The sequence below is a fragment of the Siphateles boraxobius genome, unplaced genomic scaffold, assembly GCF_051911475.1.
Source record: "Siphateles boraxobius isolate OS27281-9 unplaced genomic scaffold, OSU_SipBor_1 29, whole genome shotgun sequence".
In the NCBI taxonomy this organism is placed as follows: domain Eukaryota; kingdom Metazoa; phylum Chordata; class Actinopteri; order Cypriniformes; family Leuciscidae; genus Siphateles; species Siphateles boraxobius.
Genome location: NW_027508908.1, coordinates 10871235 through 10894707, shown reverse-complemented (window position 1 = coordinate 10894707; position 23473 = coordinate 10871235). Strand labels below are relative to the sequence as shown.

The following is a 23473-nucleotide window of genomic DNA, read 5'->3' as shown; positions in this document are numbered from 1 at the left end:
GTGATTGTGATATTACATCAAGCATTTAAATGATGAGCATCTTTAGTCACTGTTATATCATTTTTATCATAGTACTGCTAGTCGATATAGAAATTTGAGAAAATATTTGGAAAAAAAATACAGTATGTTCTCATTAAATATGTAAATGTGTAGAACAAAATTGGTCACCAAAGTATATATTTACAGTTGTCAACAGTCAAAGTTGTTGCATCCGGGATCTGTTTTCAGATTTATAACTTTTCTAATTCCATGTCAATATTAAACATGGAAATAAATACACATCCACAAACTTGTACATAAAATACAATGCAGAAATACATTTAGCATATAAGCAAGTGGTTCTCAACCAAAAGCCCACTGAAATCCAACACAATTATGAACCTTTTTTTTTTTAAAACAACGAGTCGAGCCATTGATCCAGAAGTTTAATGAGCTCTGTTTTTCTATAAAAACAATAGTTAGAATTTTTTTTTTTAACCAATTTATTTTCACAGACGAGGCTTTAGCCTAGTCCCAGACTAAAATGGATGTTTTAGCTGTTTTAACTGAAAGCAACTTGCACTGACATCTGAAAATATGTCAGGGCCATTATTTTGTCTCAAGATGCACACCAGTAATGTTTTTTTTCTAAGGCACGTTTATAAATTTCCTAATTTAACTAATTATGGCTTTTAACTAATTAAGTTCAACATGTTTAAGTCATACTGAGCCCTAGACCTCAGGTTGAGAACCACTGATAAACAGTAGAGTCTAAACATCCGAGAGACAATTAAAATTGATTATATTTTTCAATTCTCTAACTTAGCATATTTATTCATCATTACAATTTGAGAGAAACGTTTAATTGAAAAATACAGGTGAAAGTCGAAAAATTAGGATATTGTGCAAAAGTTATAATTTTGATGATTATGGCTTACAGCTTATGAAAACCCCACATTCAAAATCTCCAAAAATTTGAGTATTACATAAAATCAATAAAAAAAAAACGTTTTTTAAATAGAGAAATGTCGGCCATCTGAAAAGGATAATCATGCATATATATATATATATTAGTTTCACCTTTTAATTTGAATTACTGAAATACATGTACTGTTGCACGATAATCACATTTTTCGAGTTTCACCTGTACATATAAATTTCAGATTTTCTTAATGTCTCTTGGTTACTTTAATAATGACTATGGCATTTGAGCTCCACAAATTCCAAAAGTTTGTGTAAAACAAAATGTTTTTGTGCTTCAGTGGATGCAAGAAATTTAAAGTTAATTTCATAAATTTGCTCACAATTGTGAGAAAACTATTTCCAGGTTTAACTGAAGAAGAAAAAGTTTCAGTGTGGTCTCAGGCATTTAAACTCCACTTTGATTACATGTTCAGGTGAGCGTTCCTCTCCTTTTCTGTTCTAGTTCCTGTAGTCTCTCCTCTCGGCCCTGTGCATGCTGGGCTCCCACCCTCTGTGCTGTCTCGGTAGCAGTGATGTCAATGTGGGCGTATTTAGTGCTGGAGCCGGCCACTGATCACAAACACAATAAAAAAAAAGAATTTATTAACAACGTTTTAAATGTGCAAGCTTCTTTTATCTGTGGCCAGTTGCATAAACCTAGCCTTTGTATTAAAACCTGCTTACCCCTGCCCATCTTTGATCACCAAAATAGCATATTTAAATGTTTTTTTCTGTGGAAAAAAATCTTCATGCCTTAAAATAGCTTCAATGTAACTACACCCTTGCTTCATTGAGTATATACGGATCCAAGAATATGCAAATGAGCCTTGCCTCCACTCACTCTAATCGTCTACAACTCGATGTATCAGGATGGTAATGCGTTTAATGTATTGTTCTCTGGTAATTATTATGATTAGCCTTTTGTTTGACTACGTTATGAAACAACTTCTAGTGTGTTGCTAATGTTACATGGACCATGTTCCCGTTCACCACCTCAGAGTCAGAACGCCGCCTTCTAACAATCAGTATCCTTACAGACGCTTTGAACAACTCAGAAATCAGTGGAGAAAGGCATATAGTTCATCATAATATCGCAATATATACATCATATATACATAATTCACCAGCTAGCTATATGGCTAAATGTACCCGATTTTTCATATCAACAGAAAAATATCCTGGGATAACGTGGATTCTCTTGAGACTCCACTGCTTCTCAGCAGTTAATGATATGCTAAAGCCCACCCGCATGTTGACGTGATTGGTTACAAGGTAGTTTGTGACGCATCGGCGTTAGCCAAGGATAGTCTTTTTTTCAGATTCAAATTAGACCAAGTCTTATGTTTTTTATGTAACTGATTTTTTTTTAGATGACTAATTTGTAAGTCCTTAGCATTGTATGCAACCAGCCACTGCTTAACATTTAAAAAGCTCAACACAGCTGGATAAACATTTGTTTTCACGCCCAAAATAGACAGAACCACAGCTATCAACAATTTATAGAATTGTCCAAAAGTTTGGGGTCAGATTTTTTTGAGTCAAAAAAAAAATCAGAAAGTATGCATTAAATTAAAGTGATGGTAAAGACATGACCTATGATGTTACAAAACATTTCTATTTCAAATAAATGCTGTTTGATGAATCATGAAAAAAAATATTAGTTTCCACAAAAAATATTAAGCAGCACAACTGTTTTCCACATTGATAATAATAATTAAAATGAGCTCCAAATCAGCATATTAGAATGATTTTAGAAGGATCATGTGGCACTGAAGAAAATTCATCTTTATCATCACAGGAATAATTACATTTTTAAATATATTAAAACAGATAACAATTATTTTAAATTGTTATAATATTTCACAATATTAGTTTTCACTTTACTTTCAAATAGCCTTTGAGAATAAGACTTCTTTTGAAAACATAAAAAAATAATCTTTCAAGCCCTAAACCTTTGAACAGTAGAATGTAAATTGTAAAAGTAACGATTAAAAAAATGAGTACTAGGTTGGAAGGAATGTCATTGAATAAAAAATGAGTTGTAAATATGCAAGGAACATATTATACCTCTGATAGTGTGGCTTGACTCGGGACGGTCCTGCAGATCCAACTCCATATAGTGTAGCTGTCGTTTAGACGTTGGACTGATGGGGATATTCACATAGTTAATGGAATCACCTTGAAGTTTGTCAATAACTGTCAATCCTGTCTGTCCTGTAAGACACGACACAACATGCTCATTTACCAATGAAATCGAGCGAATAAAATGCTGTGATCAGGTGGTGATATATAAGTAGCGGCATCTCAATTACCATACTCTCCGGCTCTGAACTGTGGCCACCTGGATACATCAGTCATAAATGCCATCTGCTCATAATTGCCTTTTTGATCTACTGAGCAAGACAAAACCCCAAGAATAAATCACAAGTAAGCCATTCATTCAGAATCACAATACACTCAGATGTATGTTCCAAATCATTAAATTGTTAATGTAATCAGCTGAAAGTAGTCTGACATGGCATATTACACACACAAACATTAGATATCCAGTGACAACAAAGCATTGCAATTTCTCCCCATGGCTACTATGTTTAGCAACATGTCGATGCGGAGACTAGAATCGCTTTATCAGTCGATACAGGCAAGAAAGTCAGCTTGAACTAAGGGATGGAAGAGGCATTACAGATGCAATTCCTGTTGAAATGACATCCAAGTAATGTTTACCTGATTAAGGCACTATGTATTATATTATTACCATTTCAAAACTACACCGAAAATTTTTTTTTCATGATTTATCATCAAATTTTTTGTCAAATCAACTTTGTCTTAGATAATTAATTTGGTTCACATAACACAATATTTGGAGTTTCTGTTTATTAAACCAGGTCTCATTTATTGTTATGTATTAACTCAAAAATGTGAGTTCATTTAAATAAATAAAAATAAGGCAACCAGGTAACTTACCTTTTTAAGTTAAACCAACAAAAATTGTATACAGTGTGGATAACTATATGATGCTCACCGTCAGTCTCATGAAAAGTATTCTGCTGCTCAGAACTGCTTCTGATCTCACACCTGCTCTTCTCCACCTACAAGAAACAAAAGTGATTCAGAAACCCCAAAGCAGCAGTAGACTTGTTTAACGCTGTATTTATTCTTATTCATTTGATGCAGTATATATTTTTTTTAGATTTAAAAATTCCTGCATGTAACTACATCTATAATAACCCAGTAAACCCTTCCCTTACCCCTTCACCCACCCTTAAACCTACCCATACCACCCGTATACCACCTCAATAGCAGCAAATGTGTTCTACAATACAACATGAACACAATAAGTCCATTGTGCCTAACATTTTTTTAAGCAAATACATAGTAGTTAAAGACACCTAATATAAAGTGTGAGAAAAATCATTGAACTAAACTTTGTGGAAATATATAAAAACCAAATATCGGATAATTTTTCTGACAACTAACCACTTCTATTCAGCTGTTGCTGATGTTATTTATATCTTTAAATTACATTTGTACAAAGAGCAAAAACTGACTACACCTATATTTAGTGAAAGTCTAAAGACATGCTTGCGGTTGCAATAAGCATCTGAAATGTTGCCACTATTGTACAAAAGAGTATTGAATGCTGTGGGCAACAATAATGAGAATGGAATGCTTTTCAGTGTGAAATATTGATTTCCCTGAAAAACATTTTTTTTTCACTGTTTGGTCAAAGCAAGCTGTTTTTATAGTTTATTATTGCGTTCTCAGATCAACCCGAAGCATGTGGCGAGATGACAAACGCATTTAAATTCACTCTGCAAACTGGTTCTGCCTCCCCACTGGCAGTGATGGCTGAGCATGATTCAGAGACACAGACGGCTGGAACAGGCTTCAGATTTGTGCTGGAACGCTGGATTCCATGATTAGAGGAGTGCATAACGAAAGACTGATGCTCAATCAACACTGCCCCGACCTGTTGCAGAAGTCTGATTTTGTTGGTAAAGTTCTAGTCCAAATCTAGAGAACAGTTTGTCTGCATACTTTGACAAACGATGCATTTAGACTCAAATAGCTAAGCAGTTATCTGGTTTAAAGTCCTCCTGTATTCAATAATTGTATCTCTTAAAACTAATCTTTGATCACCAAAACTACACATTTATACGTTCTATCCTGTGGAAAAAAAATTCTTCAGGCACTAAAAATAGCTTCAATGTAACTCTACACCCTTGATTCATTTAGTATACGCGGACCATTAATATGCAAATGAGCCCCGCCTCCACTCACTTACACCAGCTCAGAGATCCACTCGATCGGTCAACTTTACTCAAGTAAATGCTACACAATGGTCTCGCTCTTTACTACGTCGGACACATAACTGTAATTACTACGATTAGGCTTTTGTTTGACTATGTTATCAAACAACTAATGGTGTGTTGCTAATGTTACATGGACCATGTTCCCGTTCACCACCTCAGAGTCAGAACGCCGCCTTCTAACAATCAGTATCCTTACATACGCTTTGAACAACTCAGAAATCAGTGGAGAAATGCATATAGTTCATCATAACATCGTAATACATCATACACCCGCTATATCGCTAAATCTACACGATTTTGCATATCAATAGAAAAATATACCAGGATAACCTGGCTTCTCTTGAGACTCCACAGCTTCAGAGAGGTCATAGATAAATATATGCTAAAATTTGCCTGCACGTTGATGTGTTTGGCAATTCCATTGTAACACTTTTGCAAAAGGTTTGTATATACATATATGCAAAACAAACAAAAATGCAGTAACATACACTGATGTTAGATAAAATTATTTTAAACAGCAAGGATACATTCAATTAATTAAAAGTACCAGTTAATTGCATTTGTTATGTTACAAAAGTTTTAGATTTCAAAAATATTAAGCAGCACAACTGTTTTCAACACTGATAATAACATTTCCAAGGAATAATAGATTAAACAAATTGATTACATCCTATAATATTTCTCTTTACCTACAAAAAGACACTCAACCCATTTTATTGCACATTGAAGATAAGAAATACCACTTAAAAATAAATCATTATTTTTGAACAAAAAAGCGGCCAGATTACCTAAAAATGTGGTAGAAGATATATTTTGTTTCCCGCATATTTAAAAAATATTCTAATGTGTCCAGACCTAACTGATGATCAATGTTAGTTTATAGTGATTCAATATCTAATGTACGTACCTCTGGGTGGGAAACGTTTCAGAAACAATAAAAAACTAGTACTAACCATAATATAAGATGGTTGTTTAGGGACAAATTGTTTAATATGATGATCTACAAAACTAGATATTCTCTCTGTAAGTTGTGTTAAAAATTGTGCTCAAAATGTGGTAATTGTATTAATTGTCATTTTACAATCACCCTGAAAATAAAAATTCCTATATTTATCAAGAGTTTAATTACATGCAAGACAAAATATGTGATTTATATTATTTAATGTCCATGTAATAAAATGTATGTTTGTGTAATATCTTGTTCATTTAAAGAGAGGATAACAGAACATAGAAGTGTAACAAACAGAATGGATTTTTTATGCATACATTTTTGTAAGCATAAAAAGTGCTTCCTTGGTATTGAAAAGATAAAACACAGTACAAGAGGAGGTAACATTGTTTTTATTAGGAAAAAATGAGAGGCTTCCTGGATTTGTTTTATTTGAAAAGTCTGTTCCCAGAAGGTATAAATGAGGACCTTTGTCTTAAAGAGTTTGTGATATTGTTTATTGTATGAATCTGTTGTTGTTTAAATGGGAGATATGATTTTGTTTTTCGATGACTTAATTCTTTATGATGTAAAAATGGTTAAACGTGCCAATTTGATGAGGATGTTTTCTGATTGGGTGATTGTTTAATCTTGATCATTAAGCTTTAACTAAGAGTGACATCTTGAGTGGAGCTTGTCAGCTGTTGTTCATTTTCTTTGTATGAGAAAATTCAGCTTTGCCATCTCAGGAATAAATTACAATATATTCAAATAGAAAACGGTTCTAAAGTAAGTTATTTTTTATTGTAATAATATTATTTCACAATATTACTCATTTTATTGTATTTTTTGATCAAATAAATGCCGCCTTGGTGAGCATAAGAGAATTCAGTCAAAAAAACATAAAAACATTAAAGTGTACTAAAAAAAAAAAAAAACTCTGAGAAATGTATGTGTATCTTTAACTGTTGTCATATTCAGAACCAGACAGTAAATACATGAATTTAAGTCTCACAGTAAGTTGTATGCTATATGCGTTTCATTCACTAAAAATAACTAAATACTCAAGAGTCATTTGTTCAGAATTCTGACTACACTATTTGCAATTTGTTATTGATTCACAACAAAGAACTGACAGACAACAGATTACACTGACTTCTGAGCTGTATGTTTTTTGATTTCACTAAAAAGAATAAGGAGTCAGATATTCTGTCAGCAGGAAACTCTGTCGGATAATTTTAGTTCAGCATTTCACGCAAAGAATATATGTGCGAGAACTGTTAATGACACCTAATGTCATTCAGTTCTGATATTTAAAAAAAAAATACCAGTAAAAAACTACTCGCAGAAAGACACAAAAAGCAAAACATCAACAAGAAAACAAATCTTGTTACCTTTCCTCCCCCACAGTCAGGACAGATGGCGGGCTGTAATCGTGGTGCGGTGGAGCCTTCAGGGGGCGCTACTCCTTCACCATAACAGTTGAATCTCCATTGGACAGTTTGTTTGGGGGTGGCATCTGCAGGGACACCCTCTGATCCCAGAGCTCCATATTCAGGCCCCCGTTCCTGGGCTACAGCAGTCATAAACTGTTCCTGACTGGAGGATTGTTGTAGTAGGAGCCTGCGCGGGATGTCGTAATGCTGCAGAGGTGGACTGGGTACCTGGTACAAGAGGGTCTGCATTTGAGCAGACTCTTTGAGAGGGCACACACAGGGTTTGTGCTCTGGAATCAGGGGAATTGTCCGTACTGGAGTGTTGAGAAGGGAGATTGAGTTTGAATTAGGGTTCTGAGGGAGGCTTGTTAAGGATCCAAACTCATCAGTCTCTCCATGCCCAATATCCACGCTACCAGTGTAGGAGGAGAAGCTTCCAGAATACGAAGAGTGGCTTCCGGTGGCGATGCCGCTGTCTGTTGAGCTCTGCCGTCCCGCCTCTTGAAGGCCTCTAGGATTAGGTGGCTTGGATGGGGGCCGAAGCCCTCCCAACATTACTCCATATAGACGCTCGTCACTGGACGTGCTGACAGAACAGGCTGTACTCTTAGGTCCTGCAACCCCTAACAGTGGTGATGATGATGGTGGTTCAATGGGAGTGGGGTGTCTGACTGGCTCAGTCCATATCGCCAGGCGGCTGCCCAGGCTGCTATCAGAATGACTGGTCTCTGAGGAGGAGCTGGAGATGCTCCGATCATCTCCTGCCAAGGAGGCGCCATAACTGAAGGTGGAGGCTGACAAATTATGGCAAAGAGAGGGCGGATTAAAAAATGTTTGCCTGGAAACTATTGTTAGCATTGTGCATGCATTTCAAAAAGGGAGTGACAAAAACGAATTATGACTTTATGATGTTCAGTTATGTTTTGGGTGCAACACAGAATCATTTTTGAAGAATCTTTACATGTTTTTCATTGGTATTTCATGTATTTTTGTACAATAAATAAATACTATGTTGGATCTGACAACCAAAACCGCTAGTTTCAGGCTTTTTTGTATCACTTTGTCCTCGCTATCTTCTAACATGATAGAAAAATTGAAACTCAAATCAATATTTCTTTTTATATATTTATCTATAGATAAAGAAATCTATACTGTACGTATCCATAGTATAAAGTCAGTCTGTCATTATCACAAAATAAATCCCGTCAGAATGAAGTTTCAGGATTTAGTTTGACTGTACATTATCCCTTACAAAACCTTGCCATCTGCAATGTAATAACAATAATAACAAATAAGAGCTTCAATTGCTGTCTTTTTCCCACACAAAGCAATTGAGTGACTTATGTGAAGGCTTTTATGATCCTTTTATAGTGCTTCTATGGTCTTTTTGGAGCGTGACAGACACTATGAACGGTTGCTGTATGGAAATGAACTGTGTAAAATATTCTTCAAAAATGATCCTTTTGCGATCCACTAAAATACTGCATAATTTAAAAAAAAACTGATAAATTATAACTGATTTTTCTTTTTTGGGTGAACTATTATTTACCAAAACCTTATTTTAAATAAAATAGCCTCCTATGTGTATGGCTTTTTGAATTACCTGCCATGCTGTGGTGGCTGCAAATCGACAGCATACTGAGTCGTTTCTCTAGCTCACTGGCCTCCTGGCTAATCCTGTCTTCTATAGATGACGGGTTAGCATTGGGGTCTATGGAAACATTAAATTTTAATTAAACCAATACAGTGAAGTGAACATTCATCATTCATACGCACATGTACCAACATATATCCTTATGATCAAACGAAACACAAACATGCACCAGACAGCGCTGATTTGTCTCTGCCCATTAAGTCATATATAATCCATCACTGTTGTATCACTGTCTCTCCTGGGAGAATTACTGGAGCCACTGGCCACATTTATCAGTTTCTACTGGTACATCACAGACAAAGCCTCACAGCAATAATCTCTCACACAAGCACTCATGCGAGCGCGCGCACGCACGCACGCACACACACACACACGAGAAGCTTTGAGACCTCCTTTTGAATATGGCAGTAGGTTGGTAATATTCTCTCTTACAATAGAATAAATCAGGACACTGAACACAAAGTGCTCAAATAAGACAATAAATCAGTCAGGAAAGAATAAACATACAAAAAAGACAACTGGAACAGAACAAGAGGAAAAGAAAAGCAGAATGTAGCATGGAAAAGCTTATATGGAGGAATAAAGACTGTTTAGTGATGGATATTTTTTGGTGTCTTATTAGCATGAAGAGTCAATTTCATTCTGGTCTAAAGTAGTTCAACAGGCATTCAAGTAATGCTACGGGCAACAAATAAACTGAAAAATCAACATCACACAAGCAAAAACAAAAATCACATGTCGCTGGAGCATGCGAGTAGATTTTGTTAAAATACTTAAAATAATATTATACAGTTCAATTTCAATTCAAGCTGTTTTTTTGTTCTTGCACAGTTGAAAAACAGTGTTGAGTGTGTGTAGATAGAAAGCTGAAAGAGCAGTTGCGTTTTGCATATTTAAAGAGGTTTGTCATTGTACAATTTATCTGCTCTGTGAAATACAGAAGAATACAGAATAAAGTGAAATGCTGAAAAAGAAGAGTGCCTTGGCTATCAATACCCTCTACCCCTTATTTATCACTGGCAATCTGAACTCAACCTTTATTGAATGTCAAAGGTTAAAATACATAAAGTGTACATAATTAATGACACTTAATGACAGCTAGAACAACTGCTCTGACAGCTCAGTATGAGGGATGACAGCCAAGAACTTAATGTAATGTGCATAAATCATAAATCTGAGAATTAAGAGAATGTGCCGTCATAAACATTGAAGTAAACAAAACTTTAAGGTTTTTGATGTATACCTTTATACTTTCATACAACAATTAAAGAAACTGGGAGAATGTATAGAGGAAAAAATACTGGAAAATGTTTTTGCCGTGATTACAAGCAAGCAAGCAATTATCATCGTCATCATCATCAAAAACCATACAACAATCGGGCTGAAAATTAGTGCGTTTTCTCTGTGGTAGAGAAATACCAAAATATGTTTAGCAATTTTGAATAATCATATTTCTAAGGGTATGGTGCACAACAACATCAATGTAATGAACGGGGAAATAATAACACCTGTCAAAATATTTGTCCACAGTGCATAGATCACCTCTGTAAATGGGTCTATGTAAATATATTCATTTAGCACATGCTTTTTCCCCTAAAGCAACATAGTACATGTAATACAAGAAATAGCCCTGGAGCAGCCCGGGCATAATATTAGTGCTTCGCAGATCAATCTTTGTGTGGTTTGAACTATTCTACAAGCTCTCTGACTATGTAGAGAGCCATTTTAACTATGGCTGTGCTAATTTTAGCTATGAACCACAGAAAAGCTTTAAGCCACTTCATATCCATATTCTTCTTTTATGTTACTGACCGTGTGTCACCTCTCCACGGGATTCTGTTTACACGACTCATGACAGCATGCAACCTTTCAGCTAGACCTTATCATTTTATCTCAATATCACTGGCTCGGCAGCTCAATTAAGGGATTCTCTGTGTGTTCAGTGTGGCGGTTTGATCTATAAAATGATGTGACAAGTTAATATAATTTTATGCGTACATGGTAAATCTATCTAGGACCAATCAATAAACTAAATGTGAATCTTACATTGATTTTTAGGACAATAATGCAGTATCCGGGAAGTCATGTAAGGTTCCATTAAAAAGATATGTACCACATAGATATTATTACCCTCCGTCAAGGTTGAGCTATTGAATGGTAGGATTTAAAAAGCGATTGCCATTACAAAGCAAGACTCCTTAAAGTTCATCAAACTTAATGAATATGATTGATTACAGACCCCTGTTACTGCTAGATCATAAGTCAACAGCATTGTTGAGTATTTTCTCCTTAAAACTGCAGTGAACCAAAGATAGTCTTTGGTTTGAAATCGCTGGTGTTTCTGACGTCACAAACTACCTTCTAACCAATCACGTCAACGTGTGATCATCAACGAGCGGCTCTGAGAGCTGGTGTGAGTGAGTGGAGGCGGGGCTAATTTGCAAATTCATAGAACGAAGTCAAATTTATTTATTTTTAAAAATGACTTTTTAATAATCTTATGAGAACTGATTATTGGCATGTGGCATGTCACATACAAAATATTGCATTTCTTACATTAGGGATCTGAGAAAATCCAATTTGAAAACATAAAATAATGCAATGAATTTTTACATAATAAAATTATGAACCAGAACAATTCTGCTAATTATTTATTGTTTATTTTAAAGGTACAGTAGGTAACTTCTGAACCTCTAGCAGTTAAACAACAAAACTACATGCATTTTGCGGAAGAACATTGTGGAGGGTTGTGCTTTGGCTCTGCATGACTGCGGATGAATATAGAAATTGAGAAAATATCCTAATGCTCATTAAACATTCTACTACTAGGCTTAAGATATAACCAGTTTAGATGGAAAGGATCTCAAGCTGACTAGCTGAAGACGTTACCGTAGCAATACCCAGACAGTGTACTTCCTTGAAAATACCTTCCAGCACAGCGCTGAAACAACCATCATGAAATGACCCTTCACAATAGATAATGCTTTAAAATATGGCCATTTATCTGTTCAGTAAAATATCTTACTCGCCTGTTGTGTAATAAATACGGCATCTCCACATAGCTTTTGCAACATTTCAAATCCCTCAGTTCTCGCCATCTCCGAAAAGCCAAGCCAATGTTGATTCATGTTTTATTACGAGCTCTCTTTTGCCACCACTCTCCTCTGTTCAGGTGATTCCCCGGAGGTTAGAGATTTAGCTGCTCCATGTCAACCTTTCTCACTCATTGTGACAATTAACCCACTCCCACACCATACACAAGTCAAAGTAGTAACTTTTCTCTATTTAAGGATATGACGAGACACACACGGGCGAGTATGTATGCAATTTCCCATGAAAACCATCCCGTCAGGTCTTAAATATAAACACTTATAATAGGCTTATAACAGTCAATTAGAGTAAGACAAAACCACATGTTGGAACAAGGATTGATGATGTATTGACTCATTATTTAAATGTTGTTTATTCTGAACAAAAAAAAGTTAAATAGTGTGCCTTTAATTTCACATTTCAGAGCAGTAAATGCCTACTGTGTGGCAAAACAGAGAGATGCAGCCTGACAAATATCTGCCTACTAGATTTTGATTAGATCAGAGGAACCTATTAAATTGAATTAGAGGGAATATAAAAGGCTAATTTAAAAATTAGTATTATTATTTTTACATTTACATAATTGGAGTCTCTGGGACTCCAAACAAAAAATCAGCAGCCATTCTGTGCAGAACATGAGGGGGCTGGGAGAAATAAAGAGGGAGAGAAGGAAACTTGACACCACATATCAATCATACAGAGAGCTTAGACACAGATATCCACACGTAGCTGACAGCTCACATACAGCAAGCTAATGAGGCCAACATTAGCAAACTTTGAAATCTCTGATCTGAGATCTTACATCACACACCTCCACAAGTATGAACTCACCTGGCAGGACTGGGCACAGTCTGAACGGCCCCCTGCTTGGTGATATGCCACGAACGATGCAATCGAACAAAAAACTGATCTGTTCTCCTTCAGCACATGCAAGAAAGAAAACACCAGCCCCTACAGAGACAGAGAGAAAAGAAATAGCTTCTTAATGTCTTGAGCCCGTTTTATTCAAAAGACATAATGCACCATTTCAAATTCAAATTGATATTAATTTCCCATAGCATTGAATAGAAAATGAGTTTCAGTAATGACCACAATAGCAGTCACAAGATTACAACAAATGAGGGAACATCAAGTCATTCCTCTGAGCAGACGAGAACATTCACATTTCACTGATTCAGAATAAATGAATTATATAGATTAATCCAACACAATGGAACCAAGAAAAACTATACGAGTTCATACATCATTCAAATAAATTCATCAGGCATACAACGTCTATAAAGTTAAGTAACTGTCTTCAAGTAAAGGCTAATTGAACACAGTGATGTTTTATCAATGAGCCAAATGCATGGAAGTTATATATCTGATAGGTCCACAGCTTTTGAAATGAGAACAAAAAAAAAGAAAGAAACCGTGTTATAAAACCTAAGTTTATTTTTGCACTTTAGCATAATTATAATTTATGAAATAAGTGGATTGTGTACCAAGAAAATCCGCTTCGGTGCCCACACCTCCCCCATACAAATGTTAATAGCATCTGCAAAGCCTGAACACCTTTAGAACTAAAATAAGAGCTGGCAAAAGCACAGCTGAATGTTACTGAAAAACAAGCTTTTAATGAGCCTTAAGGCTTCGAGTATAATGGGAAAACTGGGGTAACAAAGACCTTATTTGTGACAAGATGCATTAATGATTCATCCGCAGTCAGATTATGACTCCCATTGAACAGTTTTTCTTTGTAGGACATGTTTAGAAAAGAGACTTAGGCAGTCTTTCATGAAGGCAAATATAGTCCTGTCAAATCCCTGAGCATCACTGTGGAGACGGTATAGGAGTGACAGTCCATTACAAAAATAACCATAACCCCCTTAGCACTTGGTTTCATAATTCATAAACACACTGCTAGGCTATTAATACTTATGACATGTAGCCAAATCTGTGGCTATTTCTTTACCTTGCCCACATTTTGAGAATAAAACCTCCCTAAACCTGCTTTTGCTAAACTATAGAATTTTTGATTATGAAAATACCCAGATGCTAAAATGTGCAATATACAATAGAGTACTATATCCCACAATGCAATGCGGTTGAACTTACATTTCCAACATTACGAATGAACTGTAAGTAGTATTATTGGTGATTTTTTTAAACGGTTATTGACTTTTGATAAAAGTGCCAATTAAAAAAAAAGAAAAAGAAAATTACTCCAGTTTGAAACGTATATTGTTGCATAATGAATTCAGTTTCACATTTTTTTTTAAATAGTAAGCCGTATACAGTGTATACTGCACAGCATTCAATAAAACAAGTCGGTATTGTTCAAACATAGGCATTCTCTGACATAATTTACAATTCTTATGACTTTTTAGTGCAGTATAAAAATTTGCACAAGTAAATAAATGTCTCACGTGCAACATCTGTAATCAAACACTTGCAGAATCGAGTAATTAGAATTGCATTGTCAGTTTCAATTTAGGTTACAATTTTTCTAAGTCTGTTGACAAACTGAACCAGTGAATAAACTCACATCCGTTCAGTCTCTGAAATCAAATGAGACGGCTGACACGCTCACTAATTGCACTGCCAGTATGTGTTTTGTCACGGCGTGTGGCCTTTGACATTGAACGGCGCTAGAGACAGCAACAAGGCCATATTTTCAATTTAATTCACTCTGTCCATGAGCAGCCAACCGCTGAATTACTCTAATGGCAGTGGGAGGGACATGACCTCTGGGTGGCAGAGACCAATCGGAGCTCATGGTTGTCAAACTATAATGAGATAAAGCACTGGCTAACAGTCCCATGCTCCAGACAAGGTAATTATTTCACTGTATGCATCCAAATGTAAACTTGGCTGTCTTAGTATCTGTTTCCTTGTCTGTCTTCATGGATTTACATATATTGTCAGAATGCATGATGTGGTAGTAGTGGTTGAAATTAAAACGAATCGCACAAGCTCTCTTTATGTGGATGTCTAAGCCCAGAAATCATCGGCAGCTCTATTGATTTGCATTTTCTGCACTGATAATTTAAATATGGTAAAATGTGTAAAAACAAATCTAAAAGTATTTAACATTTAAGATATATTTTGAATAAGAATAATAAAATATATATATAAACATTTTTTTTAAAAATTGGTATGATTATTTAAAAGGTTTTCTCTTGTTTTTGCATGTGTTCATAATTTCTTTGTGTGACAGCCTAGCCAAAAATTATGTCCACACAATTTAGCTTGTTTAATTGCATTATTACAAATAAAACAAGCGACTTAAAGCACAACTACGCAATATGCTTTTTTAACCAATTTTTAATAATATTTGAATAAAGGATGAAGATCACTTTTTTTTTCTAAATAATTTAGTTCTTTTTGTGATGAGGAGCTTTTTGTGAAGTTTTGCATGTGCAGTTTCCATGCAGTCCTAGACACGACTAATGTTGTACTAATGTACTACAACAGCAATGAGAGTCTGGTGTCCAATGTAAGCGCCCCTTCCCCCTCAAGTTCTTCCACTTGGCAGGAGACCTTTCACATGCCACCTCACCGCCTAAACACATAAAAATGCCCAGAGTTCCCAGCATAGTGCATTAAAACAGCATCTACCAAATATCCTGAACACCATTTCAAGTGAAAAATGAATTATCCTGATTGTGATTGCAATAAAAACCCTTTTTGTTGTGACAACATGGCTGTCGTTGACCCGTCGTAAGGAAGTTGCATATAAGATGGAACATTAAAGCTGCTGAAGCCACAGAACAGCTGCACTTGAATTTGCCAGAGGCAGCTGGTGGGTTCAACTGGTGCTAACGCAACATCTTACACTGGAGCACATCACACATTACCACAATCTGTGTGGGTGCACAAAAGTAATGCGTACTGATTCTGTAAGTATGGGGGGAGAGTGAGAAAATAAGTGAGAGAGGGAAGGAGAGAGACAGAGAGACTAAAGTGTGACTGTGAGGTTATCTGATTTTCACATTTACTATTGGCAAACACCTCTGTGCTACTTCCACCGCAGAGAACATCACTAAGACCAAGAGAAAAAGAGGAAGAGGTACAAGAACAAACCACACGTTCAACACAATCATCAAGGGATTCGTCTCTGCCAAAACAAATTTGTGTTCTACCAAAACAAAATAAAAGAGATGTCCAGGAATCCATTTGCATCTCATAAAGATCAAGTGTCAAATGAGCAATTCGACAAAGAAAATATATTCAAGAATAGCTCTGAATAAGGAAAAGAACATGAACTTACAGTAGCCACATCTTGTCCCTCCCTCAAAGACAAATCCATTAGGAACGGCGCCATAACGCCTTAAGTCCGACAGTTTCCATTGGCCGATGACAGTTGGAGGGAGGTCTCTGGCGATGACAAGCAAATTGTTGCACAAATGCAGGGAGGCGGGGCCACTTTCTAGTTTGCTGCCAGGCTGGACATTGACGTTAAACCTGTGAACTGAAAAAGAGACAAGTTTATTATCACAGAGCATGACTTTAAAATTAGCACATCAAAGCAAAGCAGTTGTTCTGGAGACAATCGGGAAAGGCCTAATTTCATTCCATCAGCTTTAAGGACAAAGTACATTTGGATCTGAAATTCCAAAATCTTACCGTTGTATAATATAAAGATAAATAAAATGGTAAATTTTGGGTAACACTTTATTTTAAGGTGACAAAGTTACATGCTTACATGTTACATGTAAATGGCATGTTTACTCTACACAAGAGTGATGTCTTATTTATAATATAAAAAGCTCTTCAGGCATGGCAAACGTCAATTTAACATTCCCTGATATTTCCACCAAGTCCATGACTGTGGGAACCCCAAATGGATCATCATTAGTTAATTTGCAGCTGCTTTTTAATTGTCTTTTTTTTGGCACAGAAAATTTTGGAGTGAATTTATTTCAAGATCAATATATCCAATTGGGCAACACAGGTGTGAATATGGACTCCAAATCATTAAGAAAAATACCTCAATTTATCATAACAGAGACAAGTAATCGATAAATTCCAAGAGGGCATAATGCATAATGATACAGTTTGCTTGCAGCAGTGTGTGTGCATATGTGTGTGTGTCTTGTATCAGCGATGGGATTAATGCTTTTTACTTCATAATTACTATTCCATTGTGCACCTTGTCACATGTAACACACACAAAAGATTTATCCATCATATATCTTTTATATTATAAGATTTATCCATACAACACACACTCTTACTTACATCTCTATCTATGGTAAACCAAAGCAAAGGCAATCTAAAGTCACTGACGCATCAGTCATGATTCAAAGTGAGGGAACTTGCTACAGAAAAGTGTGTTAAAGCAGTTTAGAAGGAAACTGATAAGAGCAACAGAGCAGAATGAGACATCAGCACCCCGCTTCACCAGACTCCATCTATCATCATTCTGACTGCCTTACAAATAACCAAACAAACATGGGACCTGAAAATCAAGGAGTCATCACAGTGGAGACGACACATGCATTCAGAATAACAGCTGCCAAACAAGAGCTTAATCATTCAACACTTTAGCTGCATATGAAAATGAAAACTTTAATTTGAAATAACTTGAAATCATCCGAACCAAGTCTAGGATAAAATACTGTATGTTTTTTTAGTATGTGTTACTCTGTCAAACGCATATTCGAGAAAAGATCTCTCGGAGTATCACACACCACAGGGGTCCCAATTATAACTTGTCTGCCTTCTCAAAGGGCACGCCACTCCACTCTGACTTGAGTGTGTATGTGTACGTGTGAAAGCAATAGATCCAGGGTGTAGGTGTGTGTCTGTACGTGTTTTTTGAGGGTGTCTGGGATTAACAGACCCAGTAGCGGTCTTGACTCATATAGTGCCCTGAGGGAGATCAAACTTTAGCTATGTTTGCTAGTAAAATAGATGATAAATTAAAAAGTAAATTTTTTACAGGATTTATATAGTAAAACTATTATATATATATATATATATATATATATATATATATATATTATTTACATAATTATTTTCACATTTACATATATATATATATATATAAATGTGAAAATAATTATGTGAAAAATGTTAAAATTATTTCAAATGTCATTAAAATTCTACAATATGGGTTTTTTCGCCGCTAGGGGTCGCTAACCCCTTACAATAACAAAGGCATAGGTTGATGGCGCATAAGCGGATTTATGGAACTTGTCCTCATGCTGATGGATCTAATAATGTTTATGGATGAGTGAATACATAGATGTTTTTAACATGACTGTGGTATGAAGCAGGTCGCAATTGCTAATGAGAGACAGAGATATCAGACACATGCGAGTCCCCCGGATATAAAGGAATTAGGACATTTCATTCTACCGAACTACACGCAATTGCAGAATTAATACTCACACAGGACAGTTTATTAGATGAATGAAACTTGTGAGGTAACGCAGCGCTGTTTCACTAGGTCAAGACTATCACACTGCATTTGAGTGTGTTTAAAGTTATAATGTTATTCTATGTGTTAGTTTGTCTGTATGAGACTAGCAGTAAGCTAGTTCAACATTAGAATAACATACTGATCATATTGTAAAATTTTATCATGTTGAGCTACAGGGGCATCGGACTGGGCGTAAAACCAGTACTGATTACCAGGGCCACAAGAGGAGAGAGGGCCCTTGAAAAGTCTGTAATATAATTTATTTTACCTGGATATTTTCATTTCCTAATTAAATTCCTTAATGAATCTCAGATGAAATGTGAAGTTAGTGCATTGGCTGATTAACTTGGTTGATTGACGGACTACATTTTGTACACAAATAAGTAAAGACTATCTCGGTGTCACGGTCCCACCCCTTGCTAATGCACCAAATGGTTTAGTCCATCTGCGCGCATTTTGATTAAGTTAGTTAGTTGAGCATCTGGTGGAGCGCAAACTTCTGCTGTAGAAATGTTTTTCTCAAAGAAAGCCAAATCAGGCCACCAAAAAAGAAAGGAAAGACAACAAAATGAGGGGAAACAATTGGTAACTGACTTCTTTTCAAAGAAAGGTGAGCACAAACTAGAACACGAAATCTATAGTGCTAAACTGCTTGAAAATCTCCACGATCGTTAGTGCTAAAAAAGAACTGAGACAACCCATTGAAAGAGCAGAACATACACTTTCAGATGATAATTTGGTTATAGATGTAATCTGAGGTAAAGGCTAAATAAATAAACTGTACATTAACAATGCTGTTTGCATACAACAGCATTATAATAGCCTAATTTGAAACATGTTTAATTTTAAATGTGTAGGCTATATCTAAAATTAGCAATAATAGGCTAATCAGTGTCATAGGTAGCTTGGTAGCTCATCGGTAGCTACGTATCATGTCAACATTATATTTATGGCAGATTTAGTTGAAGCAGATCGTACCATTGTGAAATACATGGCCCTCAGTTTAAGGAACATGGGGGCCCATCAGGACTGCCTATGCATAGGGCCCAGGATCTTGTGATACGCCCCTGTTGAGCTATATAACATTGATTAGTTGTATGTAGATTTGCTCACCTGTCTAATGCAAGTACATGTAAGTACATGTACATGCAAGAGTGGCGTCTCTGTCAAGTCGAAGTTAGTTGCGGACGTGGAGCTCTCGGCATCTCGAAAACACCACCCTGATATTGATCATCGTTTTAGTTCTCCTTTTGTCCCAAAGTCTGATTGCCATGGTCCATAATGTTTGAATGGAACAACAACAGCGTGAGCGTGCCGCTAGACATAACGCAGTTGTCCATGTCTGTCGCCATGGTTACTATGACAGTACGATCGGAAACCAGGGATAACGCGGATATTACGTCATTGACAGGCGACAAGTGAACATGGACGAGCCATTATTTAAAATTGGAATTTCTCTGAAATTAAAAATCTTTGGGAAGTTTTGGGATATTGTAAGTACACAACTGCAGGATATACATCACACTGTGCAAGTGATTTTCGGATATTTTATTACAAAAATCTTACATATTGTAGCTTTAATAAAGTTCTTGACATCAAATTGGAGGATTTTTTTAAAGTTGCTATATATGCGTGTATATATATATATATATATATAATATATATATATATATATATATATACACATATATTAATACTGTATATTACATTATATATATATATATATATATATATATATATATATATATATATATATATATATATATATATATATTATACTGTATATATAATCCTCCAATTTGAAGTCAAGAACTTCATCACTAATGCCATATGAAAAGATTAATGACCCTACAAGTTCATCACTAACCATTTAAATATTAGGCATTTTTTTAAATATTTTTTAAATATTTTAAATATAAGAAAAGAAAAAACACTAAACTGAAAAAGGGGTAAACTACAGCTACAGGTTTTATTTTCCGATGCAAAAAAAAACCCAATTGACTCCAGTGAACAAGTCATATAGACTTCTGATGTATGAAGCCGTTTTGATGCTGTTTCCGTTAAATATATGGGAGCTTGACAGCCCTCAGTTACTTTGAATTGTCGTGGTATGGCAGTGAAATTATTTTTTTACAGAAAATTCTACTTTGTGATCCACATAAAAATAACAGCACCGAACTGTCATTTTGTGGCTGCGGAATGATTTTTACCAACAACAACAACAAAAAAATCTTTGTGATCCACATAAAAATAACAGCATGTGTGTTTGGAACAACATGAGGGTGAGTAAATAAGGACAGAATTTTAATAAATGCCCTTTTTCATCTGATCACCACACATGCACACATGCTCTCCTCTCACCCTCTCCGAGGCTGTAGCGGATACGAGCATCCCAGGCCAGAAGAGTCACTCTGTTGTCGAAGCCCAGCATGACAGACTGGCTCAGGCACAGCAGACTGAGCGCATAATTCACTCCATCAAACCCCTGAACAGCCTCCAGTCCACAGATATCCCTCAGCGTTGCCCGATTCCTCTCCCGCTGTCCTTTACCCTTCTCTCCACGCTCCTTATACACCAGCAAGGACAGGCAGTCTGAGACAGTGAAAATTACAAATTGATAAAACATCAGAACAGAAATGCATCTTACACTAACAAAATCAACCAAACATTAATGATAATATCATGTTTTGTATGGTACCTTGGAGTTCCATATAAACACCACTGCACATGAAATCTCTCAGTGCCATTGCATAAGCACCATTACCATAAATGTACCATTCAAGTAAAATAAAATCATTACAGGGACAGATACTATCCTTTTAAGTCAATCAAAAGTCTACATTTCCTTTCATGTCAATACTGTTGCATTACAATTCCAGCAGTTGATATTATCATTTGCATAATCATCATCAGGAATTACAACTGACAAAGTAACACATGCATGGGACGCAGTTACTGGGCCATGAAATATAAACTGTCTCTTTCCATAGACTAGTGTTGAGTGTGTGACGGCATCAAGATATAGTCTCTAGGATGACTGCACTTGTTGTTTTGAATGCGGTGATGTTTTGTTTTTATGCTTCTGTACAAAAGAACAAACCACTTCATCACCAGACTTCTAAAGTATGAGACGAGTCGAGCAGCTGTCATAACACACATCAAAAGACACAGTGATCCATGAAAGCAACTGGAGACTAACCTATTAAACAATGACAACTTCAGACAACAGAGATCCAAAAATGACCTATCCGCTAGCCAAGTTCACCTAAAGAAGTTATGCAAGTGCTTGGCTTGCAATGTGAATGCTGATGTTAATCATAAGAGAGACTGGGGCCACTTGTCACATTTTAAACGCTGTACAGAATATTTATTAGGGGCAGTTTTTTTAAGTCAATGTCTGCATAGATGCATACCTTCAAGTTCTGAGAAATGTAAAGGGCTTTGAACAGAAATTTCAAAACAACATACAAAACCACTGCTAGAGATTTTTGCACACATTTGTGTATGGAAATTTGGTAACACTTTATAATAAGGTTTCATTAACATCAACTAACAATGAACAAAACATTTGTTACAGTATGCCTATTTATTAATATGTTCATATTAGTTCACAGTGCATTATTAAAATCAAAAGTTGTGTTTGTTTACATTAGTTAATGTATTAATAAATGTTCAAATAAACATTAATTTAGATTAAGAAATGCTGTAGAAATCTTGAAGACTTTAAAAAGACGTTACATTTATTAATTGTAAAGTCAAACGTCAGTGATACAGCTATTGTGACAACTAGCCCCGGTCTCGGCTACAAACACTTTTTTTCTACGACATTACACTTTTAAAGTGCACGTTGTAGCTGTTGGTCCAAAGAATTGCTACATCGTAACACGTGCATCGAGAGTCATTCCGATATCACGCATAACGACCGTGCCAATACCTCACATACCGTCACGAGAAAAAAACAACCGTGACAGCGCTATGTCAGGCCTTTGTCACGTAAAAACTACGTTTATGAAACAAAACAGCTATCTAAATGCATTTTAATAGCTAATTTTAACACTGTTAAACAGCAGTGCAAAACGTTTTGCGAGTATAATTTACCTGCTACCGGTGAAGGTTTCCGTAGAATCACCCATCTGTTTTTCCACTGTACACGCAGGGAAACAAAACAACAAACAAAGGAAGTGTTCGTAAAGACAAACAAAGAAAGATTTAAGTTGTCCAACAATAATAAACGATACAGTAAACGTAGTTTGCGTTGCTTTTAACCACCTTTTTCCCCTCTCGGAGTCTGACTTGTCCCTCTACGACAACCGTATCCGTCATCTTGTGTCATGGTTCCCGACAGCTGTGTGCGGTCCGCGGGAGTGAGTGAGGGGGTCACTTTCAAAATAACCTCCAGAACTGTCTGCAACACGCACAAACTCTCTCACCCACATAACTCTGACATGTATTGGCCCACCCTCTAAACAGAGACCTACACAACACAAGGCAAAGGTTTTTACAGTTGTTCAATGGGTCAAGGTGGCAATTTAATTTACAACACCTGGCCAAGAGATGCTAGCATTCCTGCAAGTCGCAGACAGTCAAGCATGTGGTTTAAGAGACATGTAAACAAACATGGCATTATGTGAACTTCTTCAATAATAGTTAATAATCGGTATGCAATCATAAAAGTAAAAATGTTTAACCACATAAATAAAT

At 35.9% G+C, this 23473-nt stretch overlaps 1 protein-coding gene across 2 annotated transcripts; it reads right to left on the bottom strand.

Annotated features, from left to right (window-relative positions):
• Positions 1–46: 46 nt before the first annotated feature.
• dok7b (docking protein 7b) lies at positions 47–23207 on the bottom strand. Of its 2 annotated transcripts, none has more exons than XM_077246557.1 (11): positions 23042–23207; positions 22871–22916; positions 21134–21364; positions 16616–16816; positions 13195–13314; positions 9223–9330; positions 7578–8413; positions 3965–4031; positions 3255–3335; positions 3010–3156; positions 47–1512 (listed from the first exon to the last, which is right to left on the bottom strand). In XM_077246557.1, the coding sequence occupies exons 1-11, from the start codon at positions 23093–23095 to the stop codon at positions 1373–1375; spliced, it is 2031 nt and encodes a 676-aa protein (XP_077102672.1). In that variant the 5' UTR covers positions 23096–23207; the 3' UTR covers positions 47–1372. The 2 variants fall into 2 exon arrangements, with proteins under 2 accessions (XP_077102672.1, XP_077102673.1); XM_077246558.1 differs by having other exon boundaries at positions 3255–3332.
• Between the last annotated feature and the right edge of the window lie 266 nt (positions 23208–23473).